Source organism: Diadema antillarum, unplaced genomic scaffold, assembly GCF_040938485.1.
Source record: "Diadema antillarum isolate AM-2024a unplaced genomic scaffold, OU_Dant_1.0 scf00000049, whole genome shotgun sequence".
NCBI classification, from domain to species: Eukaryota; Metazoa; Echinodermata; class Echinoidea; order Diadematoida; family Diadematidae; genus Diadema; species Diadema antillarum.
Window position 1 is genome coordinate 2,407,627 of NW_027270938.1, and position 27,441 is coordinate 2,435,067.

Here is a 27,441-nt window from a genome sequence, read left to right on the forward strand (position 1 = left end):
AGGCACCTCCCTGATCAAGGTGATTAATGGATGTACATGAAGGCACTATCAATTTTGGTGAAGCCAATACATACAGCAATCACTTATTATGACATGTCTACTTTCAATCTCTCTAACTCACACACACACACACACACACACACACACACACACACACGCACGCACATATAATCACGTGCATAATAATTCACATATTCAAAATCTAATTTGAATTCATGTACCTTCATCTTTTTTTTTGTTTTTTTCATGCAGGACAGGGTGGGATAAAGCAGCTGTTTTGTATTACATAGAAACTTGTCTGATCTTACATGGCAGTGGCATAATCTGTATAGCGCCATCTAGTGACACTAAAATGCATAATTGCTCAAAATCAAGAAACCATGTTTACCAAACTCATAGAATGCTTGCACATTGGGAATCCACCTTATTTGTGTGTGTGCTTTGAGTGCTGATTGGCACACAAACCCAGGAGAAAGCCCCACAACCTTGTACACACTGTCCAAAGCTCTGGCACAGAAAGGATCAATATACTCTAAAAGTGGACATTTTTGCAGTGTGAAAATTTTCATGAATTTTGCATGACCAAAAACTATAGATAGTGCAAAAATTAAAGCATGCAGATATTTTTACCTGTTATAATGTACCGCTATGTAATGTCTTGATGAAAAACATACGAAATTCATCTTACTTGGTAGAGCGCGTAAATAACTTGCAGCAAAAAAAGCTGTTGAAAACTGCTTATCCAATAGTGGCCAACCAAAGGAGTAAAATGGAGTCAAAAGGGGGCTGAGCTTTTGATCCTAGCAAATTCTGCTGGGATCGAAAGCTCAGGCCCCTTTTGACTCCATAAATAACTTGCATGTAAATATCGAATTTTATCATAAATTGGCAGAGAGGCCTGTAGTGATGAAGAAGATGTCGACTTTGGTTTGAGTATAATTGACTACAACACTGTCCTAATATCAAGAGAGTGATAAAGATGCATTGTTTTTCAATAAATAAAATCAATTTATTAATCAACAAAACATATACTGGTACTTACAATCAGATGACAGAATATTGCCAAACATTCTAGGAATATCTTTTTCCCAATATAATTTCAATAAAATTCTGTACAATTCCAATTGACCCATTCAACATTCAGAACATTCAGTCATTAAAAATATTCTTTTCAGTTGTGTGTTTTTCTACACATAGTTGATGTCATACTTGTAAGGGGAAATCATCCTGTTGGTTTCACTCTTATGTACAGGAAAACTAATGCAACTGAACAATACACTGGCTAGAGGCTAATGTAAAGATTTCATAATGAAATCACATTTTGCAGGATATCTAACTTAACATAACTGGTATTGCATTTGTTCTGACTGGTCACACAATATGATTACAAGAAAATATTGATGTATCTTGCATGTCTGTTGACATGTAAAATGATATTGTAAGCGAGCAAACCTGAAAGCATTTGCTGAGAACTACACGATACCAACTCATTTGATGGAAACTTTAGACTACACACACACACACACACACTCACACTCAAATAATTGCTTCTCTTCATATTTTGGACAGATAAATGATTTTCTAGCAAAGAGAGAAAAAATGTGTCTTCTTGTTGCAGGTTTCCTCTAAAACCTGGCCTCCACTAAATTAAAGTGCTCTAAACTCTTACATACAAGAGTCTTGGACTAATGCGTAAGTAAGTAACGTTGATTGAGAGTGCCAAAGCAATGCATAAAATACTCACTGTTAATTTGCCACTGCCTAAAAATGTTTCATGGTACACTGTACTGACTGAACACTTCAATCTCTTATGAAAGACTGCACATAAATGGGACCCTGGTGGCTCTTATGGCTACTTATCATCATGCTTTGTACCAACTTTAATAAACTGGACCATTTGCTTACATGCTCTATTATTGTAGACAGTCACACTAACATACAAAAAGAGGGAAAGAAATAGAAACATTACACAATGGTTCCATACCACAAGAACAGAGGAAAGAATACCAAGGCAAGTGTTCAAAACGGGAATGACTTAGCTTCGTTCATGTTACCTATCAAGACAGGCAAGAATTTACAATTTAGACAAACAACTACCTTATGTTCTACTGGAATGCATTGAGGGATAAACAATGAATGAGATTGTCAACTGAAAGAGCTCTTTAAAAGAATGGGGTGAAAAAAAAAATTTTGTAGTAAATTAGTACTTGGATAAATGTATGAAAACTGAAAGGCAAGAAACGTAAGATTGAGGGTCAATTATCAGATCAGTGTGTGCATGAGGGATGGGGATAACGTTGCAATATCTACATACAAGAGAAAAGAAAGCTAGATTTTCACCTGCCACACCTGTCATTGAAAGAAACAGAGTATCTTTACACTGGGAAAACCTTATATAAAAGGGTCAACTGGACCACTGATTTTTACCTTGTTAAACGAGTACCTTGTGAACCAGGTACTAGAAAAGAGACCAGGTAAATACAGTAATGGAGAATTGGGACCGCTGAATTTACCTCGTTAAGAGCAGTACCTTGTTGTAAAGAAGCTATTTATAATGGGATTTCCCTGTACTGGCTACTGTTTCCATAATAACAATGTACAAATACACGCTTAAAGTGTTCATGCAACAGACACATCATGCATTTGTCATTTCTCATCAATGAAAGCCCTGAAAGAATACAAGAGATTTGCCTGGTTTGAGACTAGGCACTGGGCACTCACGTTGAAAGAACATATTACTGCTAAGCACAATACAATGCATCCAGTAACACATGATTGAAGTGAAATATGACGTGATGTGTCTTTTGCTTCAATTCAACAACAACAATAACAACAACAACGTCACACAAACAAAGCTTTTTTAAGTGACATATCTCCATCAATCAGTATCAAACTATGATATGGAGAACCGATTGTCTACTTTCATCCTTTTGTTTTTGTTTTTGTTTTTAAATCAAAATCTTTGAGAAAGAACTTCATTATCTGGCTGCACTACTCTATGACTGAATGATGCTCTGGCGAAAAGTCTGAACAACTGAAGGAATCATGACTGTGGCCTACCAAACCATCATACAATTGTACAAATTCTTCTATTTCAAACACCCAACAGCTGATCTGCCAATGATACAGGATGGGAGAAATACTCTATAGTTAATACAAGGGTCCAGTCCAGGTCAGGTAATGCCATGTATTGCATATGCAGCAATTAATTTGAATGTAACACAGTTTTACTGGATCAACAGGCATGACTTAAATGCACATACTACTTATTGCCTTTGGCACAAAGAAATGCACACAATATATTATTACATATTTCTAATGTTCAAGGTAATAAAACGGTCACGTTTTTTGTTTTTACAGATAATTTGTACACTCAGGTATATTCACAAATGATTGCAATATGTTTGTTGATACTGCCAATTACAAAATACATTGCCTGAAATAGAATGCTTTGTTGAATATGTACAGGTAAGCTAAATAATATCAGGAACAATCAACATAATGCAGATTCTCTGGACACGACTACAAATTGCCTAAGAATGGTTTTTAACGTTCTTGAACAAGGCAACAGTGACTATCGGCAGCTAGCAATTAGGGCCAACAAACATATACTGTAAACGTGGAAATTTTCGCGGTACATTAATTTTCGCGGATTTCGCGCTACGTTCGGCTAGCGCGAATTCAAAAACGCGCGAATATATCTTCACAATTTTCTATGCACATTTTGAACGGGATGAATTGTGTGCGCTTCATCGATGATACTGCTACGTTAAATGTACAGGCATGTTTACGCTACTAGTACTGTGCGAAGAGACGATAGATTGCTGTGTACTGTAGCATGCATGTGTGCACCGCACGCACCGATGCTACATTCCCCCTTGACTACGCGTACTACAGTCACAGCTGTACTACGTATTTGAGTGCTTGTACTCGCAGTCGAGCCGCTCGCTACGTCGCTTGTCGTACGCTGGCATAGCAAGCTATATAGCAGAGGCTTTGGATGAAAGTAGTGAATGTGTACTACAGTAAAGTAACCTGCTGCGGAGCGCGAATTTAAGAACCCGCGAATACGTTTTTGAGCCGCTCAGCGCGAAAAATTAATCGCGCGAAAATATTGATGTTTACAGTATACACATCCAAATAAAAAGCAAAAAAAAAAAATCACAAACAAACAAACAAACAAACAGATGAGTGCTACTGCAAATAACAAGGGGAAAGGAAACATATTCATGTTCCTTTGTCTACTGCATATTTACAAAGCTTTAACATATAACTATGATTTATCTCATATACATTATTATTTCTTAAATTTCATGAGGCTTTTTTGCTTTTTTTTGGTCGCTTTTTTTGCTTTTTTTTGTCGCTTTTTTAATGTCTGACAGCAAACACTTGACTCTCTTCTTGACATTTTGAATTCTGACTACATTGGGAGTGTGAATCACATCAGTTTTTGCTGAGCTTACGCAAAGCAACTAGCTACCTGCAGTGGCGGATCCAGAGGGGGCGCAACTGGCGCACGCCCCCTTTATTTTTCGTTTAAAACAAAAGAAATAAAAAAGGGGAAAAAATGAAATGAAACCCGGAAGTGGCACCAGAAATATTAGTTGCCCCCCCCCCCCCTTACAGAATTCCTGGATCCGCCCCTGTACTTATAAGTTTGGAAAAAATGGCTGAATTTTGCCATCGAAATTTTATGCAAACTTCCATGCAAACTGTGATGCAGAGACCAACCTGGGCAAGCCCTGAGCATCACATTAAGGTTTACATGAATATTAGGAATGTCAGTAAAACTGCAATGCCAGTTGCACAAAGAGATTATAGACACATGTAAATGGAATGCTTTTTGTGGGACAAAGACATCCTTGTCATGAATACTACTATGCACATATCTGGTCAACTGGCCAAGCCTACAAACTCAAAAGTAGCAGTAACAATAGGCCCATTCACACAGCAACCAATAGTTGCAATTATCTGTGTTACGATTCAAATCATTTTTTGTTTGTTTGTTAATGTGTGTGGCAACAAAATTGCAACTATCGGTGAGATTCAAATCCCCATTCCTGGTGACACTAAACGTACAAGGTTTCCAAAATAGTTACAAAATTTTCTGAATGGTCATGGTGCAACGTGCCCGTTAAACTCTTGATGACAGTTAGGTCAAAGTCAGGTAAAATTCTAAGACTAACGCATGCGCAGATTGGCCTAATTTGAACTAGTGCAATTTGGAATGCAATTTTTCTTTGTGACTGGCTGTGATTTGAATTGCATTTTTTTTATCAGCGTACGTGTCAACAAGGGCGTGTGAATGGACCTAAAATATTCCCACCAAATACATTACAATACTTGAGCAGGCTTTCTGCTTGTCTGTAATAACCTCCATTACAGACTAGGGGTATGCATAAAATCAGAATATGCATGCACAACAGTTTATTTACCTGAAAGTCTGTGCAGGTAAATAGCGAATCTGGACCCTGCACAGATTAAGCTGATTTCTTGCTCACGTTCCCCAAATTCTGCTTCATAGCGGCTGACCTGCAGACTATAAAGGGACAAGTCTTTTACAGCCACGAATGTATCTATAAAACTCCATCATCCTCATAGAATCTTCAGTCCCACATCATGTTACTCCTGCAAAGATGCCCACTTGTGAGAGTTGTCTCTCTCGAGGCCGCAGGACCCTCCCCGTCAACGCTTTGCAGATACGGAGGTTGACCCTTGACCCACGGATGGGATGGGAGTCTTGGCTAGCAGTCTGTCCCCGCCCTTCAGGGCTGCCAGCTTCTGATTGCGTGTCAGGGTCAGGTTGATTTTGCGCTGGGTGACCTCGCTCTTCAGCGACCGTACTTCTGTCTCTGCCTGATTGCGTAGCTGTGGGGTGGGGGTGAAGAATCGGGACAATACCATTCATTTAGGAATCAAAGGACATTGCTTCCTTCATACATTCAAATTTCTCTTCTTTTCTGTTTCTTGGCCTCTCTCTCTCTGTGATTTCTCTTTTGCTGGTTCACAGTGATTTTTTTCATCACATTCACAGATATACCATGTAGTGTACACCATACATTGTGAACTGGGAATTAAGCTAAAAGGTGACTGATTGATAAAACATCATACAGTACACAACAATAGGTGCCATTATCATATTGCAGGAAAATAATCAGTTCACTGTCCTACACATTCTCTCTTCTGCACAGCGTTTGATACTTAAATATTACATTGCATCTAAACATACTGTTTTTTCAGCATCCCGATTCAGGAAACAAACTGTTGATTGCCAGCATCACATTTAATGGTCTGAATTATTAAAGGGACAATGTGAATGGGACTGACTGCATCAAGAAGAAGATAGGATGGTATCACAAGAGAAGGGGGGGGGGGGGAAGCAAGTTGGGGACAGACAAGAAAGAGAAAACAGCGAGGAAAAACAAGTACTGGTGGTTTGAGGTGGTGGTGGAAGAAGATGATGAGCTAGTGGAGGAGGAGGAGGAGGAAGCAGGTTGAGAAGGGGAAAGATGGCAGTGGTGGAAGAGGAAAAAAATAAGTGGTGAAGGAGGTGGAAGAGGTGGAGGAGGAGGAGGAGAAGGAGAAGGGGTGGGGGGTGGGGTGGAAGGTGACGATGAGACATAAAGGGAGATGAAATAGTGGATGAGGAGACACCAACCTTGACTTCCGATGTGAGCTTCATTTTGGCATTCTCCGCCTGTCTCCGGAGCTCTTCTAACTCATGCTGCATCTTGAGAATCGTGATCTTGTGGTCATTCTGTGAGAGATTCGAAACAAAAACAAAATAACTCAAAGTTCCAAACAGTGATCCATGTATAATAATCTAAGTCTAAGTACAGAATAACATACATATGTATACATACACAACTCAATGTCATTTTCATTAAGTTATTGCATATCATACTCTACACTGAACATTTGTGACACATGTTTCTGCATAAACATTTTCCTTTTCAGCTGACAATGAGAGATCTGTAGTATTATAGCATTGCCAAATGAGGTATACTGCCCTCTACTGGTAAAATGTTGAATAGTTGCACTAAATTCCTGCTCAGAATGTGCAGCTTGCCAACAAAATGACATTTTCACACAGCAACATATAGTTTTCACATGTTCTGCATTATAGGCAATTAACAAAACATGTAGAGACAGTAATCAACCTGTTAAAAAGTACAAAATCAACATTAGAATTCATAAAGAATTGTAAAAATTCAAATTAATCTTGTACCTTTCAACCATTACTACTCAGACATGAGTGGTATGGAACAAAAAATACAGTTCTAAGCTGTATATCTATATGGATTACAAAAATATCTCATTGATGCGAATGGATTGATATTTCTGTCTTTCTTTTTATTAAGGGGAGTGGTCTCATCACTTTTCTTTTTTTTTGCTTTCACAAGCTGAATATTTATGCTTTGTAGAGTCTTTGAAGACATGACGAAATAAAATTCTTGCTTTTTTAAAATCACTTTTATAATATTTGTCACCATTTACTATCCTTTTTTTTTTTTTTTTGGGGGGGGGGGCATTCTTCACAGATGAAGTACAGGTATTGTAGCCCTTCTTTACTTCTACCAATAGGGAACAAACCCCTTTTGGCAGGTTCTTCTAACTCTTACAACTCAAACACTCTATCTGTCTATACTCACAATGGGAAATTAGAAACAGCATCAGCTTATCCAAAGAAATTTCTGCTATTTCGATCTTTTCTGTCAATAACCGAGGCATTTGCCATAACCTGCCCACGGAAAATTTTTTTTTTCCCCACGTCAACAGTATTAATCCATGTAGTGACATCCTGTCATGAATACACTGTGTCATACTTTTGTTGTTGTTGTTGTGATAGTGCCATGTTTCTGACGGGGGCTTTTTGCCTATCACCTCATAGAGTTCACTGACCTTTTTGGAAGGGGGTCCCTTCACTTTTGGTGCTCCCCTCCCCTTCTTCCCTTCCAGGTGGTTGAGCAGCTTGCGGTGCAGGACCTCCGCCTGGTTCCGGAGTCGATTCACTTGGTCCTCCAGGGGCGCTGTCATCTTCTTCTCATCAAAGTAGCGCTTCTTCCAGTAATCGCGGGCTGTAAACGGTATCAGCAAAAACAGTCACATGCAGTGAGTTGATTACAACATATCATGATAATGCCTCCGGCACCATTCGGGCAGAGGCATAAAAAGACACTGCTGTGGTTAACATTCACACGGTGACCAACTTGTGAATCCTGTCTGTCCTTGAATAATGATCAAATTTGAATAATTTTAAGAATTACAGACATTAACCAATTTTCAACCCAAGTTTGGCAATGTCTGCAATCTGATTTATTTATCTCTTTGTTTTTAGCTATTCAAGAGCAACTACATGTTGTACATGTATATCAAAGGCTTAACCGATGAAAGATACAGCATTACATGAAAACGTTCAGCAAACTAATTTCTACAGGCATTGTAACCCATGCAGTGGGAGAAGCATCAATACATACAGTGGGACACGCATCCATATGTATCACTGTATGAGCTAGCCTCAACATCTTTCTAACCCCCAATCCAGTTTATAACTCGATATAGAAACGACATACAAAGAATCATCATATAGCCAACAGACTGTTCAGACACTAATTTCGACCATAACGGAAAAACATCGTATAGATGTGCAGTTTCTCTGAGTGACAGGTACATGTACAAGGTCACGTTTTTTGCTCACTCCCATTAAGCCCTGCCCAATTATACCGTTCTATGGTCGCCATACGTTCAGATGCACAATGGACACGATGGAAAGCTGATTCGTTATTGAGTTCTAGTTCAAAATGATGCTCTGACCATTGTTTCGTTAGTCAGCGTTCAGACGTATAAATCCATCAAATAGCTATACTGTTTTGGTATAGTTATACCGTTCTAGTATGAATTTTCTTTTGCGTCTGAACACCCTGTTGATTGAACAGTCCAGCAAAATACAGAAAATACAAATGCTGTGCATTTTTCCTTTTCCTTTTTCCACCCCCCCCCCCCCCCCCCCCAAGGACTGGAGTAATAGTTGCACTATCATGAGCAAACAATACATTATCTGTGACAGGAAGAGCACAAACACAAAATGATTGCAATACTTGACTACCGGGAAGGTGGCACACCTGCCCAGTAAGTTTCCAAGAGCACATTAGGGGTTAATTTCAAAGAGCACCCACTGATGTAAGGCTAAAATTTTGATAGCGACCTGCCTTGATACTGAGGGGTTTAAAAATCATGATATTCTTATATTTTTCTATTAAAGGGCGTGGGGGTTGGGGGGGGGGGTGGGGTGTGGGAGAGGGAGGTAGCAAAATATATATTTTTCCCCCTGTGCAAATTAAACAACCAACAGGTACGCACATTATTTCACAATGAGCATTTCATAAACTCCATCAGAAGTGAAGCATAACACATATGGAGATAGATCTACATATTTTCAATGCATAGCTTCAGTCCCACTGCATACAGTAATTGCAGTTACTATGGCTGCAGCAAGAAAATATCCCTTCAGCTATTCGAGAGCATTTGGCTTCAGTTGCTCTGGTAACGGTCATTATGGCAACAAACAATAGAAAACATTAATAAAATGTGCCCCTGGTGTTCAGGGTGTATTGTCTTTTTATTCCTCATGCTAGACAAGACAGAATTTGAGATGAAGGCTCACATTACAACCTATCTCACATGGGCTGATCCTGGAAGATGGATTATTACAATCAATCATCAATACAAAACACAAAAGTCAGAGTTGAGATCAAACAGAAAGATGCCAAAATGCACATTTAAATGAACTGTACATCTTGTATGCTATACAGAAAAATATATATCTTGTACACATGATTACGAAGCGCTATGGAGTATTCCCCTATTAATGAAAAATTAATTTCATTAAAAATGTAGTTTTCATGAATATTGATTCTATTGTTAGCATACAGGAGCACACAATTATAATGATTAAAGTATAGATGCAGTCAACTGTGCCTGCCACATCAATACATTCCATTCTCTTTTATACTCTGACACACATTCTGATGCTGCTCTTAATTTCCGGAGCACAGAAATTGAAAAGCCATGTAGAATGCACACGATGGCAGGGTTTGATACTGAGTATGACAAAAAAAAAAACAGAGCAGCTCTTCACGGAGAGAAAAAAAGAGGAAACTGGGGCACACAATTAAATTGTCATTATTGATGACAGAGCTCTAAAATGACATGCACAATGTGAGTGTGACAGTGACCAGGCGAAGATGAGATGACTTTGATGTCCAACATGTCATATTGCACAGAATGAGGACACAAGAATTACTGTAAAACCAGAAATATTCGTGGCAATGAAATTTCTGCGAATTGGAGCTGATGGCCTTTTTCGCGGCATGAAATTTTAGCGAATTGCCACTGGCATTCAATGCATACAGTGTAGGCAAGAACTTTTGCGTGTACACATTTTAATTCTGTAAATCTTGGCTCTCACAAAATCCCTGAAATTAAAAAGCCTGCATAAAACGAATTCCTGGTTTTACAGTAAATTGAAAATATCAGTGGAAAAATGAGCAAAGACAATGGGATTCCATCGGGATCCCATTGAAAATTGAAAAATGAAATTGAAAATACATTGAGATGAATAGATACATGTAAATGCGAGCATACTGTACATGGCTGAGGAACAACCAAGTTAGAGAGATAGGCAGACAAGCAGATAGATATAAAGATGGATAAGAGAAAAAGACAGTGAGAGATACTTGTATAGAGTGAGATAGAGAGAGATAGAGAGAGATAGAAAGCATTTGATTATATCGGGGGAGGGGGACTATTGGGATATTGAATTAATGATATGGGAAGTGAGCAAGCACAAGAAAAAAGAGACAAAGAAAACTGGAGTTGAAAGAATGAAAAATGGAGATCGGGGTCATCATCACTGGTAGAAGAAAGAGAGACACAGAATCAGACACATACTGGATAACTGTACAAAACGATAGCAATCAGACAGATCTATAGATAACTACAAAACGACAGCGATTCAATTTTGCAGTGCGATGGTTGCAAGTTAGTTACGCAGAGTGATCTCACACACTCAAGAAAAAGAGAAATCAATCACTTGAATCGTTGGGCAATATTTGCACTAGGTTTCTGACACTGGCGCTGTGCACATATTTGCACGGTCGAAACTGGCCGCTGGGAGGGCAAACAGAGCTATCTATTCAAGATAAGTACTGTCAGGTTGCAAATGATGGACAGTGAGTTTTAAAATGGGTAGAGACTTCTCTGGGCTTGAAGAGTGAAATGGCAAGAAAGAAAGAAAGAAAGAAAGAAATATATGAGATGGGATACTACTGTATAGTACAACTTGTGACCACTTCAATCAAGATATTCACCCTCAGCAAGAAGTATTTTTCGATATTTAAAAAAATAATATGTCATGTATACCAATGACAGATTTACATGCTTGAATCAGTGACAGTGCCTTTTATGGGTGCCTTTTTTTCCTTTCTTAATAAGAAAGATACACATACGTAGAAAGAGCATCAAAAGCACAATGTCTATGTACAATTGAAAAATGGCTGTCATATTAAAGACCCTGGATTAGGCCTCCTGGGGTTTTACAGAATCTGAGATTAAACATACAAAAGTAAAGTAGGAGAAGAGTACTCTGATCAAATATACTATAAAACAAATGTAGATATATATGTATGCACAAATCAAAGCAAGATTAAAAAAAACATAACTTTTTCTCCAATCAAATTCAGTAGTTACAGATAACCTACTAAACATTGAAAATATTCTTTCATGATGTAAGCAATTTCTAACATAAGTTTGTTAGGAAATCCATGAATTACCTCAAAATTTGCTTTGCTCACATGGGAAGTGGTCTCACATTCAAATTCTGAGTATATTCATTTGTTTGACTTTGCTTTGATTCTTTACTAGGGATTGCTTTCATTTCCCTATAATCTGTACTTTTTTTCTTTGGGGTCAAATCTTCTACTGGGATTATACCTCTTTATCATAAAACAGCTGATGGAAATGTCTCAATTGTTAAAACAAACCAAAAAACAAAATTTAAAAACCCCAACTGTACACTATGGTGATGTAATCTCATGTTACTTCATGAACATACATGTACTTCCTTTAATGGCAAACGATAAAACAAACACCGTTATTGCTCCCACCCAACTGTTTGTGATTAAAATCTGTCTGAGTTTTGTACTTTGACACCTATTATCTTTAATAAGCTTGGCTGCACATTTGTACCTGAACAAAGGGCAAACTTTTTCAATTAACTTCTTAGTCATTAATGTACAATGTGTGTTTCACATTCAGAAACTCACCAGTGACAATACACATGGCAATGTTCATTGTAGAAATCTCCTGTACTTAACACATGGAAGAATACAATTCAACCCGAGAGTGGCATTTTTTTTTTCAATAAAACTGTACGATACCTCTTAAAAACGACTTTGGAAATGTGGGAAAGTTTTCTTCTCACCTAATAGCCTGTCTTGCAATTTTTGTGTTTCGAATAGCACTGTGCAATAGGATTTGTTGAATCACATTGCAACATTGATGAAAGTCAAAGGTGAAAGATCAGATGTACTACACAGTTTACATCTGGCCTTTTTTACGATCAGTGGTGTAACTTTTGTACTCAGAGGGTCAAAATTTCAAACAAAATATTTTTTCATTATTCTGTTTGATTCCTGTTGGAAAGTATTCAAATTTTTGAAAAAATGACATTTCAGACCTTAAAGCTGAAGAGTTATTGGTGTAATTTAAGAAAAACCCTGGCACCTGAAGTAAATTTAAGCAAAATTTTGTTTTCATGAATTGCACCATAATGACAAAACTCTGTAGTCAAACTTCACCATGCAAAGTTTATATGGTTAACAACAATATATAGTTTGTGAATCAAAACTATTTGGGGGTTGAATATAAAGTGAATTTAAAAAAAAAATACATGAGATTTATAAATTTTTGGTAAAAATACCAATTGACATGCAATTTTTAAGATTTTAACTATTTATTGGAGGGCAAGCCAGGTCAAACTCTATACTATAAAAAGTCTTTAAGAAGGGCTACCTTCCTATGTAGGTTAAATGAAATTCCAATCATTTCTTTAAATCTTGGATTTTTCACACATGGATGTTTCGGAGGTGACAGTTAACATAATAGAATGTTTCGGAGGTGACATTAATATTAACTCTCAGTTTTTTTTAGAATAAGTGGCAATAACACCAAACTTCTTCTTTTTATCAATGTTTTTAATAATTATAACTCGAGAACAAGAAATTAACTCCTGTTTCAAGCAGATAAACCACACAGAACAAGTGTTTTTTTACACTTCATTAATTAGCATGGGCACCGGTAGTTTGCCTTCCATTTGGACGAAGGTTGTAAGCTAAGTATTGTAATCTGAAGAAACATGGCATTCCATTTTCTACCTTAAATTGAGATGAGGGTGTGAGATCATTTTAGTAATGTTTCTTTGCTCTCAGAACATTTTATTCCACAACACCAGGGAAGAATCACTTCGTTTCGGAGGTGACATTCAATGTTAACATTGTGTTGAAATATTCATTTACAGTAAGAATATGACAGACATAAGCTAGATATTGTAACCTGAAGAAAATTGGCATTCCATTTTCTACCTTAAATTGAAATGAGGGTGTAAGATCATTTTAGTAATGTTTCTTTGCTCTCAGAACATTTTATTCCACAACACCAGGGAAGAATAACTTTGTTTCGGAGGTGACATTCAATGTTAACATTGTGTTCAAGTATTCATATAGTATGTCCCCCCCCCCCAAAAAAAAAAAAAAAAAATACAATTAGACTTTTGCATTGATAGCACCCAATATGATTAAATCAGCTAAAATCTACTTTGGGGTCTTAAATTATAACATCTTAGCTCTATTTTGCAGAAAGCCCCAGTCAATTTGGTTAAGTGGTCTCAAAGAAATGTGGATTGTTATAAAGGATGTCAGGAGTCTGATTCTTCCAAGTTTAGCACTTGGATGCTCTTGGAACTGCATATTAATGTGTAAACACAATATACAGAACTTGGAGGGAAGGGATTCCTGACATGGTCTACAAAAATCCTCATTTCTCTTTGACCTCTGAAGCAAATTGAATGGGGTTTTCTGTAAGGTGTGGGCAATGAGTTATAGTTTCAATCCCTCAAATTGTATTTTAGATTGATTCACTATCTTTAAAGTTATCGTTGCGGAGGGTATCATTGTAATTTTTTGGTGGGGACATAGGTTATGAATGCCAAAAGCAAAAATTCTTATTTGACTTGTATGATGTTTTTGTTTGCACATAGTATTATAAATAGATTAATTCAAGGATGTTCATGAATTCTTCATCATTCTTGATAGCCACCATACAAATGTTATAATGCTGGTGAAAGGTGTTTGGTTCATCTGGGATAAATTTTCTATATACCAGATTCATTTAAACTGTTGACATTTCTAAAATATATTTTATGTATCTTTCTGAATTGCTTGAAAATTACCAGCAAATCATATATATTAGTCACTTTTGAGAGTAAAAAGTATAAGATAAGAAAAAAATCATTTTATTGTTTTGGAGGTGACACAACACAGAGACAACCCAACTTCTCAGGTGTTACAATGTAACTAATATATTGTGAACATTCATGTCTTTCCTCATGGCTTTAATTTTCAAATATAAGCTCTTTCTTTCAGTTCTTACTTGTTATTTTGTTTAGTTATTCTCTTTCATGATAGTGGATACTAGCTCATATTTTGTTTTAGATTGTAATTCATACTAATCTTTAGCAAGTTTTTACAGTTTGGTTAAGACAACAGTTTGTGTTTCCCAGCTGAAGAGAGCAGCATAATGCTTTTGTGTGAACTTATGGGGAAATTTTTTTTTTTGTTCAGTAATTTTACCCATCAACTTCGCAGAAGGTCCCGGACACAAACTCGTCTCAAATAACCCTATAAGGGACCGAAAAAGGACAAGTTCACCTCAATAGACACGAGGGTTGAGTAAATACAGCAATATTAGTAAAACACATCAGTGAGAGTTTGAGGAAAATAAGACAATCCGTTCCAGAGTTATGAATTTTTGAAGTTTCTGCTCAGTCAAAGCTGAATGAGAAGACTTCTATAGCTTGTGATGTCACACGTGTACAAGGATATAGAGAAAGTATCAAGAAAATTCAACATATTTTCACTTTTCTTGCATAACAAAAGAACACTTGACTTCTCTCTTTTGGAAGGCAGGGTGAATAATATTGCCCTAACATACATCAGTAGCAAGTTGAAGAAATGTGCACTTTTTTCAAAAAGTAAAGTTTTGTGAAATTCACTTATATTTTCTTTATATCGTTGTATGCATGTGACATCATACACTGTCGTAGTCGTCTCATCCAGCAGTGATTGCATAGATACTTAAAAAAACCCATAACTTTTGAATGGATTGTCCAATTTCCCAAACTTTCAATGATGTGTTCTACTAATGTTGTTGCATTCACTCAATCCACATGTATATGAAGGTGGACTTGTCCTTTAAGAAACCATTTTCTTTTCCTTAAAATTCCAGTACTTAAAGCCAAATTCTAAGATAAAACAACAAAACAAGGTAAACACGTCATCAAAATTATATTGAGATAGAACTACAAATCTTGTTTTTGGATCTTTCCCTTTCCAGTCCTGGGGACTTGTTCCTCTGTTCACTTTAGTTGTCAGATAACTTCAGTAATCTTAAAAAAAAATACAATGTCATAAACAGTTGGTTCAACTTGGAAAATGTAATAATTATTGTATATAAAAAAAAAAAAATCACATAATTTTGTTTATGATTACCACGTTGTACATGGAAAAACAATAACTAAGAATTCAAGAACAAGTTGTGCACCAGCTATAGGCATGTGGCCTTTTTGTGGAGTTTGATTATTTTATGATTTTTTTTTTTAAGATTGTGGACTAGGGCATGCATGAATTGCCACATGTATCACTTTGGTATCAAGGGAATTCTGGTGAGCTAGGTATACAAAAGTCACTTCTATTGTGATGATTTTGTAGATATTAAATGTATTTGAAAATGTTAATAGATAGTGAAAAGGAACTGAAGTCTTGCCTTTCACTATCACATAACAATACGGTGTTAACTAACAATGTCACCTCCGAAACACAAGAAAAAGCAACCTACATGGAAAGCTGTGATTGGTAAATCTTCACAACTAAATTGCTTAAATTGGAAATCAAGCTTCTAAGATGAAAGCATCTATATGTTTACTTAACTAAAGCAGGAGAATTGATCTTGATTACAATATTATATATACAACAGATGGGTGTATTTTGTGCATTCTCTTTGTTAAAAAAGTGAAAAAATGTAAATTTGCCCTAAAACGTACAGTATAGTAATAAAAATAAGAGTGAGAGTGTGTTAGTTGATTTCTCCACTTGGAGACTTATGTTACTGAAATAAATGAAACCATTGGTGTACATGATATGGTTTCTCTTCAATAGAAATGAGCAAAAACTCTTGTTAACAGTGTTTTGTCACCTCCGAAACAGTAATTCTTAGTTTTTACTAGATCTTTTATTAATCTCTGGAAAATTCTCACTTCCTGCTGCCATATTACTATTTTCATCCAAAAGAGATTCCTGTCAATTGGACAGAATCAAACAAAATTGCTTTGTCTTCGAGAAATTATCAAATATAATACGCTTGTTGTTTCGGAGGTGACGATTGTTTCGGAGGTGACAAGTGTTAACGGAAAATTGTAAATTGCTCCGAAATGAAAACAACAGGCTATATTTCTACTACCTTCCTTCAGAGATAATGTGAGGGGATATGTTACATTTTTGTAAATGTAATGTATAACTGATGTCAAGAATAAAAAAATCAAATACATAAATCTGTTGTCTCGGAGGTGACAGAAAAGTTAACGGAAAAGTTGCATAAATTTATAAACACTCACCAAAAAATGATAAGCTATTTGAATCAAATAATCTTTGGATCGAAGTTAAGTCACATTGATTACTATTCTGTTTTGATGGAAATTAGCAAAGTTGAATTTTATAATTGTGAGCAAGAGCTAACTCAAAAGAGGGGTTAATTGTTAACGGAAAATGTCACCTCCGAAACATGAAGTTTGGACAATTTCAGTCTTTAAAGAAGACAAAGCAGAACCTGGTAAACATAATAGTTCTTAATGTTGGATACCTGTCTATCACCACAACAACAAAAATAATGAAAAGGAATGAACAATTTAATATGCTAGGTCTGACAAAAAAACCATGCCAGAGTGCATACACCAAAAGTGTTGGATTTCAAGCATGTAAGTGCATGCCACATCTGAAAGAAAAAGAGAGGAAAGTTCATTAAGGTACCCAAGGTAGACACTGTGGGTGGTAAGTTTATGAGAAAAAATAATGCATATCTGTCAGTGTATAAGAAAGTTATACACCAATTAGTGCCAAAACCATGTTTTACACCACTGATTGTAAAAATGGCCATCTGTGATGCAAGAACTAATTTTGTACAATTCATATCACTTTTTTTCCTCTGATACATTGTATTTCCTCTATTCATAGTATTGGAGCATCACATTACCAGAAGTCTCTTTACATTTTATAAAGTATATATATATATATATTTTTTTTTTTTTTTTTTGGCAAGAAAAAAGTTGAAGAAATTCTTAAGACTGTCATGCCTCAATGCACTATTAAAAAGAAATGAAACATTTTGAGATAATATATTGATGAAATATGCCCTGAATTTTGTCTTTTCTATTTTTTTTTCTAGGGTAGCTTTGTTCATTGTGTCTTTGCTTTGATATATGAGCCATAGAGTTTCCATGATTTGCTGTGTAACACATCATAACATCACACTACACAATGTACATTGAAAGGAGAGAAATGACAAGGCACTTAAAGTAATCACACACACACCAAAGGATGCTACCTGTCAAAAGAAACAATATTGCAGATATTTATGGGACAAAATCCATGAAAATAGTAATAACAAAATGCAAAGTGAAGCAAGTATTAAGTACACACTGCATACATGTTCATGGGTTAATATCATTCGCGAATATTCAAAGTGAAATATAGGGATTAAAGATAGGAGCGCAGAAGTATATCTACAAACTTCTAGCTATAGAGAATTGTAGGAGAAGAAAAAAAGACAGAAATAGCAGGTATTAGTGTTACTGCACGCCACACACTCAATGAGAATATTCTTGAAATTAGAAGATACTAGCGGTTGATCTTTCACACTAACAATCGTGAGAAAAGACTTACGCTGAGCGTCTTTGTCAGGGCTGACACTATTAGACCATGGCCCGGGCTCATCGTAAGCTACAAGCAGAGGCAAGTTGAGTGACATTGAAGCAATCTCACACATAAAACACTATTGATGTGCTTGCTTAATACTACATTTCAAGAGTAAAAGCCATAAGCAGAACCGCACACATTTGACAGAATTATCACACTGAGTATTCAATGGGCTTTTTTCTTTTTTTTTAAAGCAAGCTTTGATACACTAGTATCTGTACCACAAATATGTCAGTTTTAACTAAAATTCTGCTTTAAATTGAGGTCAAATAAAACAGCTTAATTCAAATAAGCGAGCAAGGAGAGTATTTTACAGTTTGTCAAAGAGCAATGTCTAATATGCACATGAAGCAACAAACAAAAGACTATTAACTAAAAAATCAAAAGAACATATAAAATGCACATCTAAGACATTCAATTTTCTCAATACAAAAATGCTCATCCTTTTACACAAGTACGGTGTCTATAAAAAAAAGCAATTTCACACAAAATATACAGCATAAATGATATGTACACTGTACACTTTCACTCTCTCTTTTTTTTTTTTTTGAATTGCCATAATTATTTGTTCTTGAATCATGGCTCTATCTATTAGCACTGTCTATGTACAACCTTTCAAATGCCATGACATACTGAATCTCTACTTTGGCACTCAGCCCCATAAAAGAAGTATGCACTGAATCCAAGTGAAATGTGCAAATGGGAATATTTTCTCTGAATAGCTCTTATGCCTTAAATTTGATGCAGTACAAACTGTGCCCAGGGCAACTAAAAATTTATGTCGGGCCACCAAATTTTCTAAAAGGCTATCTTTTGGTGGCTCAATTGGGCAACTAAGATTAAAAATGGATAGTTATTATTTCAATTTGAACAAGCACATTTCATTTTCATGCTACCAAATTTCAGATTAAGAAATTTTAATGGCTATTAGAATAAGCCACCAGCGAAACAACTTAGCGTTGGTCCCTGCTGTGTATATACCGAGACTCAAACTTTCAATTTAAGTCCCTTCCCCATCCCCAACCCACAAAATGTGATGAAATTATGTTGAAATATATAACAGCATTTAATATATATATACATTTGATCCAGGACGATGTTATTCGGTGTTGCATGCAATCATGCAAAGTCGACAGAATAGCACACAGCACACTAATAATGCTCATGAACTCATGTGGATGTTGAATCCAGCTCTCACAATAACATCATCCCACATTACACTCCTCAATTATACAGCACTCCAGGCTACAAACAACTCTCAAGAACACTTTCGTGGCCACACCTCCATCCACTCTATTCCACCTAGTATTAAAGAGCCCCCAATCACATGTTGCTAGGTTCAAATTGGCAACAAGCTCATCCTGTGTATCATCATTACAATCCTTGCAGTGCATCCACAAACATTAGAAGTGCCATGGAATGCACCCCCCCTTCACCCACCCACCCACACACATACACAAAATGTCCTATTGGAGGGGAATAATAAAGCCACTGTTCTTTTAAACCTAAGAAATCAAATCTACACATTAGATTAAAAAAGGAATAATTACAGCAGTCACGTTCCCAATTCTCCCCTTCCTCCTAAACCAATTCTGGCATTTAATTGTCATCAAGTCAGCCATTAGGAGTGCCATTCACATGTTGGCCTTGCAGACTTTGTGGATGTTTGTGCAGTGAGATCAATACTACATGGTTTTCTGTTGGCATCAAAGGAATCAATTGTTGTCAGGCACAGCCTGTAATGAAGCCACAACCCCAACACCCATACTGAAGCCCCTCCGAGTAACATACACTCATGGTTTCGTATTTGATAAGCATTTGGTAAACAGGGGTACTGGAATAAGTCCTGGTAACAGTATACAAATCAAATTGATGCTCTGTAAATTCAAAGAATACTTTGACACTTTGATGCTTGAAGCAATAATGAGTCTATTTTTCTTTGTTTTTTACTAAAAGTTTAAACTTGTCTAGAACATACTTTCTTATTGGTGAAAGTTTCTTCTTTTTCTTTTTTTTTTCTTTTAAAGCTTGCAAAGAACATAATCTTTTCATACAATGTCATGTAGGAACAAGTACTGACACTTGAACCGAGACGGTAAAATGAATTGTCTCACTGTATGAAGGCACAATCTTGTATCATCAGAAATGTGCAGCACCTCTCATTCTTCAGTATGATCAGTGGTGGAATGCAATACAGAACACATACATGTACCCTCATATGTGTATAAACAATGTAATGAAATTGATAACGCTATTAAATCTTTTAGAGCGTAGGTAACACCACATCAGTGGACAAGGGGAAAATAGTTAAGAATGAATTGTATGCACATCCTCATTGCTACAATTTCTTTCTCTCTCTCTCTATCTCTCTGCAAGAGCAAATTATTCAAGAAAGTGTCACTATCTGCATGACAATAAATTGGAGCAATTTCCGTGGAAACGCTCCATCAATTGAGCGGTGCAAAAACGCAGTCCAACGAAATCAGTGACAACCACACCTCACGCAACTTGTGGGCAGGTGAAGAATTTTCTGACATCGTTCGGTAATCTAATCTATATCAGCACAGCAATGAGGATCATAAGTAGGCCTATGGCTGTAGTGCATAACTAACACAGGGCACCGCATCTGAGCTGACGCTTAAATCAATATCCCCTTCACGGGCAGTGCAGACATTGCCCGGTAAATCAATAAAGCAATAGAAAGGACGTTCACAAGCCCTGTCTACATCATCACCGACAGCTTTGCAGAGGTCACGCTAACCGCACTCATTTAATGTTCATGGGTATGAACTTGTATTTAATAGCAGCAAGGATCTCATTGGTAAGCCTACAATATACATAGTCCCCCCCCCCCCCACCCCCGAAAAAAAGAGACAGAATAATTCAGTTTTAGATATAATCAAAGAACCATGAAAAAAAATGCTAGAGATGCTATACAGCAGATATCAGAATTGATCTGAGTGGACACCCTGTGGCCTTTTTTTGTTGTTGTTGTTCTGTTTGTGCATGTGTGTAACAAACCCTAAGCATTTCAATTAAGAAAGGGGAAAAAAAACCCAACAAATTCAAAGTATGGAGGGAGGCGTAATATGATTTCTAAAATTAAAATTCCGAATGGAAAAAATGCACAAACCTGCGCAGAAGGCAGGTGTTTCTGTGTCTTTCCAGCAATAACTTTTCCCCTTCTTTGTAGGGCCTATGCATCGAAACACCGAACTTGTGAGTGCAAGTTCCTGTGCAATGAATTGGCCAGCAAAACCAAAAATATATAATCATATAAGCCCTCACTCTCCCACCCACACACACACACACAAAAAAAAAAAACAACAACAAATGTACTCACAGTCATATACTGTACATACATTGTACTATAGATAGAAATTCAGCAACACAACCAGTCAAGCAAGCACAGCAAATCATATGGCAGCTGTTCTTCTACAAACCTAAAATATATACCTTTCCAAGAAACTGAGAGGAATACTTTGTGTGCATCTACCGTATGTGGATTGATTTGTGCATCCTATTCAAACATAGATTATGAAAAGCACTGATGGTTTTCTATGCATATATTTGTGGTGATGGATTTTTCCTTTTTTTGCTTGCTTTCTAAGATAGAAAGAAAAAGAACAAAATCATTCACAGTAAGACACTCACATCTATTTCAACCTGTTGTGATCTGAAACACACAAGGATTTTCTTGCAAAGTATAGAAATAGAGCAAATCAAATAAATGAAATGACTGAACTGAAAAACAGCAAAAAACTAACTATAAACAGGAATGATGCAACTCAAAATCCAAACAGGGTTTCGTAATTGACCAACAGTAACTGTGAAATAGCTCGATGCATTATTCAAATGACTTTTAGAAATAAGGCACTAATTTAGGACTAATGCTAAAAGCAGTTGGTGGGACTAAGAGTTGCTGCCGTGACATCGTCGCTAATTGCACTTACATTTATATCGCCTGTCATGCGTCTTGGCCTGAAGGTTCTTGGCTTTCTTGATCAATGCCTCCCTCTCCTTCTCCTTGTCCTGACGCTCCTGCCTGGCAGCTTCAAGCTCAGCAATAAGTTGGGCCACTAGTGAAGGGGCAAAAAAAACCCAAACAGACAACATTGAAACTACATGCTGATATCAACCCGTTGAAGATGGACTGATGTTCCTATAACACTCACAGGCATTTCCCATTTACCCCATTCAAAAAATACTCAGGACTAGTCCTCAATGGGTTAAAGGCGCTGTGACATGGGTTTGAAGAGGGAGCTTTTTGATAGTGTGATGATCCCCGCCAGTTTTATTACAAAGACTGAGGATGTAACATTAGTTCGATACATCGTCATATCAAAGTAGATCTCTGGCATGTATTGTGTATGTTCTATTTTGTACAGGTTCAAAGGTCATTCACGATTTGCAGTGTGCTAGCAAGCCAGCTAAGAAGAATGGCCAAATCAAGAAACAAACTACGAGAAAGATTGACATTATTTTTGACAATTTTTGACATGTTTTACGAATCAGGATTACTTCAATGTTCGGAACATGGCAGACACAATGAACGTCAAAACTAATCAAACAGCTATTGAATCTTGCAATAGTAAAGATATGGTCATACAGTACATGGTATTTCAAAGGGTAGCCTCTTCATTGTTTAGCATTGCTCTTTACGAGGGCACTGTCTTTATCAGTACTTTAATATTTCCAGGTACAGTGAACTCCCATTATAATGAAGTCCTCGGGACCGGCATTTTTCTTTCATCATAACCGAACAAACAAACAATAAAAAACATGGAGAGCATGATGTTGCAGCCTGAATTTTGACTTTATTGTAACTGGAATTCCATTACGGTATTTCATTAAAATGGGAGTGCACTGTACCAATTTTTTAATGTCAAACAGCGGCTTGGTGAACATGTTGTTCAAGGATTTTTTTTTTTTGCTGGGGAAGATTTGAACTCAGGATCTACAGTGTATGAACTGTCTAGACCCTAATTAATTCATTTCAATAATACTCAGGTCAACATGCACAACTTGTCTTTGGTCAATTTTCTGTGGCAGTCCACTGAAGGTGGGTGAAATGCTTCCAACGTTGTGGCAAATGACCTCTGAAGCAGGTAAGTGTTTTTGTTATAATTATCCTCCCTAATTTATTTGTTCAAACTTTTTTTTAAATTCTTTTTTTTTTCTATTAATATTCTCTCAATACAGCAATAAAATAATGGCAATGAATTTGTTTCAACTTGCAAATCCCTGCAAATATGCAGTGCAATTGAAGATTTGCTGTTGCAAAAAAAATCCCATAAAGTGCTGAAAATGCAGACCACAACATTGCAACTCATTGTTGTATTAAATGGGAATGCTGTTGGAATGCCGTATGCTACCACAAAATCAGCATCGCAATATCTAAAAAAATGAGAGCTTTGGTAGAACACTTCAAACATTATTAAGTCAATGAATGACCATTACCATATGAAAATGAAAACAGAGAAATATCGCAAAAGTCAGCGCAACAAACCACCTCTACACTAGACTAAGTTCAAAAGCTCCTCTCACAATATGCTTTTCACATGCAATTTATGAAAGAAATGTGAAGTGTGAAGTACAAAAAAATACCACAATCCACATAATGTTTGGCTGTCAGACAAAACGAAGAGAAAATATTTTCAAATATTATTTTCTTTGATGATGAACGAAAGGTCACATCCTTGTACTCACAAGAAAACGAGAATGTGATATCACACAACAAAACCTCTAATTGAAATGAGTATCTACTGTGGCACACAGGAAAGCTCACTTTTGTATTATTTTCCTTATGTTCTAAAATGTAAGAAATTTTTACAAATCCCAAGAACCAAATATAGCACTTCTACTGAGAGGGTATTCATTTCACATTTCAAGTTTGACCGAAATTCAGGTAAAAATTGGTTGGTAATAATGTTATTGTGAACAGAAACTTCAGGACGCTCACAGTTTTGTTTATGTGTCACACATCATATTCATTCACATCATAGGTAAAATCAGTCTTCACCCAGCAGCCTTACATTTTGTATATTATGTAATTGTAACTTTGAATATCATCATGCATTCACTCTTCACTAGTAGGGAACATTGTGAATCTCTGCTTGTTATGATTTGCCATCTCTTCCTCACATGTCTCTTTAAATGACTGCTAGATAATCAAGCTAGACTAAAACTTACTTGCTGGATCAGTCTCATAAATGTCTTCAGAAATTGATCTGTTCTGGACCTTGCCAACCTGAAAAATAAAGAGTTTTGCAAAGTCTATGAATAAATGAAATAACAAGAAGACATACAGAAATATGAAAGTACTATCTAAAGCTGCCATTTTAAAGATTGTACATGTTTTACTTTGGCAAGAGTACAACAATTTCATTTGATATCAAATAAGAACACTGATACATATAAAAATCCTTCTTCTCCTGCAAGGTGTATGTGAATCATTACATGTTACATAAACCCATAAAACTTAGCAATGCATATTCCGGCCACATGGAGAGTAACTATACAGAACAAAACTAATGCACAATTTTGTAAATGGTCCATTTCATTGCTTTCCACTAAAATGGCTTTATTTCCAAAGAGCAGACTGGCTTTAATACATATTGGTTCTCATAAGACATGCAGTGAAGTGCTGGCTATGAAGAGATATATTTTGTCAATATGACAATCAAATTCTAGACAGTGTCAATTAATGAATCATTCATTAAGGGGAGTATATCACAGAGATGCCAATTACATGTAGAATGAAAGCGAGGGCCTGAAATACATCCACATGAAGCTCCCTTGTACATAAAAAAGCCTAAATTGGCATCCCTGTACAATGTATATCAAGACATCGCCACCTATTAGATACTACCCTCATGTTTTGTATTCTATTAAATGGCATTCAGTTTAAGCAACCCCACAGGAGGTATTTATAAGTTTAGAAACTGACCTTTGCCCTTCGTTCAAGTTCTGGAGTGAGATGAACCCTCTTCAATCCGTCCCGCACTTCCTCGTGAGACTTCCCTTCAAAGTCTGCATCCTCCCTGGCTACACTACCACCCCGCCCAGATGGTTTGTATCCCCACGACGACTGGGGCTGGTAGTCTCTCAGCTCGTCTTCGGCTCTCTTTCTCATCTGGCCGTCGTTTGGAGCGGCGCCCCCATAGTCCTCTGCCAGGTCCGTTTCCATGGCGACGTCATCTTCATCATACAGCATTGCCTTTGCCCGCTCCTTCTCGGCGCGGATCCTCTCGGCCACTTTCCGTTGCCTCTGCTCTTCAAAGGACCTCTCAATCTCCTCCTGCCTCAATCTTTCCTCCTCCTCTTCCCTGCGCACTTCTTCCAATCTCCTTGCTTCCTCCTCCTCCTCCCTCTTCTTCTCAGCCTTGATCCTCGCTTCTTCCTTCCTTTTCTCCTCTTCAAATCGCTTTCGGCGATTCTCCTCCTCTCTCTTCCGTAGCTCCTCCCGCCTTTCTTCCTCCATTCTCCTCTCTGCTTCTCTACGTTTTTCTTCCATTCTCTTCTCTTCCTCTCTCCTTTCCTCTTCTTTCTTTTCTTCCTCTATCTTCCTTCTTTCTTCTCTCTGGATAGCTTCTTGCCTCTCTTCTTCTTCCTGCTTGAGAATCTCTGCTTGCCGCAGCCTCTGCTCCTCCTGCTTCCTCTCTTCTTCATATCTCTGCGCCTCTTCCTCCAGCTGCTTGTTTCGCTGCTGATTTTGGAGGAAGTTTCCCTCTCCAGTGTAGTACTGATTCTCTGCACCCGACTGCCTTCTGCAAAAGAGATGCGAATATGGACCGAACTCGTCACGAGTATGTGTGGAAAAAATTTCACAGCACTTCTTTGACACTAAATTGGTCTCTGCACTCCCTTATGCATACAGAGGAGAAGTTCTTCATTGTAGAGGTAAATCAATATCAAAGCAAAGCTCAACTCCTTTGCTAGCAATGTACACAAAAAAATTACCAGAAGAAAACAAATCTGATAAATAAGCTTTGTTTGTTCTCTTTTCCTTGCTTTGAAAAAGACTTAGCTCCTCTTCAAAAGACATGCTGATGATGAGATATAATTCACTTGTCTCAAGAAACATAAAAACAATAAACAATGTCAGACATTGATACTCCAATTGAAGTGGCACATCAAGAAAACAGTTTTCAAAGTAAACATATTGCAAATATCAGTGTTCCTAACTGTGCAGTCTCAAGGAAAACTCAAGATACCTTAACTGAACTATTTAAAAAAATCCAACAAAAGATGACAATTGAGAATGATGCATATTAGTGATAACCTTAATAACTACTTGTATGAATGTCAACATCAGTGCTGTTGATAGTAGATTAAACAAAGTAGGCACAATGAATAATGCACCTAAAAACTTCATACCGTTCAAACTCTGGGTCATATTCTTCTGGTGTTGGTTCAGCAATCCCAGAGTCTTCATTGGTATTATTGGTGTAGGCATCGGGTCGGCCAGATTTCCCCGGAACCCCCGGTATTCTCCTCAGGGGGTCCTCCTTCTGGGTCTGCTGCTGCACCAGGGGAAGCTGACCTGAAGGTGGGGTGTCAGAGGCTGGTGTGTCAGGGGGTGTGGCACTCACAGGTGCAGGGAACACACTGCTAGACTTAGTGTGGGACACAGCATTATGAGAGTGCATGTGGCGAGTACTACGAGGCACACGAATGCTTTGGGTTGCTGTGGTAGTTGGTGTGCTGTCAATGTCAGTACCTTCGTCCGAGGAGTTGTGGTTAGTGTGGTTAGTGTGATTTGAAACAGCGGAATGTAAGTTAGGTTGGTGAGCGTCAGTGGTTTGGTTAGAATGCAGTTTTGTGTTGTTAGGATCTGCAGGATGAAATGGCATGGGTGGAGCTACATTAGGGGATGATGACACAGGTTTTAACTTGGCATTAACTCTTTTCCCACTTTGGGCTACTCTGGGTATTCTGGGGAGGGGGTGAGCAGCATACACGGCAGATGAGTTGTTAGATAAGATTAATGGTTCAGCCCTCTGTGAGCTGGAGTAGGGAGAACTGTTATTTGATGGGTTAAACCCAGGAAGAGAGTTAGATTGAGGATTGCTACGATGTCTTATGACATCCCTAGTTTGGAAAGAAGGATCAGATCTCCGTGTTACCATTGGTTTAT

General features: G+C 37.2%; 1 protein-coding gene across 1 annotated transcript in view; it reads right to left on the reverse strand.

The window, feature by feature from the left end:
- Positions 1-4,357: 4,357 nt before the first annotated feature.
- The window catches only part of LOC139715468 (uncharacterized), a 28,728-nt gene continuing 5,644 nt past the window's right edge, over positions 4,358-27,441 (reverse strand). Inside the window, exons 4-11 of the mRNA XM_071627041.1 lie at positions 26,682-26,847; positions 25,252-26,071; positions 24,495-24,552; positions 22,256-22,381; positions 18,270-18,326; positions 7,903-8,078; positions 6,659-6,757; positions 4,358-5,868 (exon numbers count right to left, since the gene is read on the reverse strand). Coding sequence (XP_071483142.1) covers positions 5,686-5,868; positions 6,659-6,757; positions 7,903-8,078; positions 18,270-18,326; positions 22,256-22,381; positions 24,495-24,552; positions 25,252-26,071; positions 26,682-26,847 — 1,685 coding nt within the window. The 3' untranslated portion in view covers positions 4,358-5,685. The remainder of the gene's footprint in view (positions 5,869-6,658; positions 6,758-7,902; positions 8,079-18,269; positions 18,327-22,255; positions 22,382-24,494; positions 24,553-25,251; positions 26,072-26,681; positions 26,848-27,441) is intronic.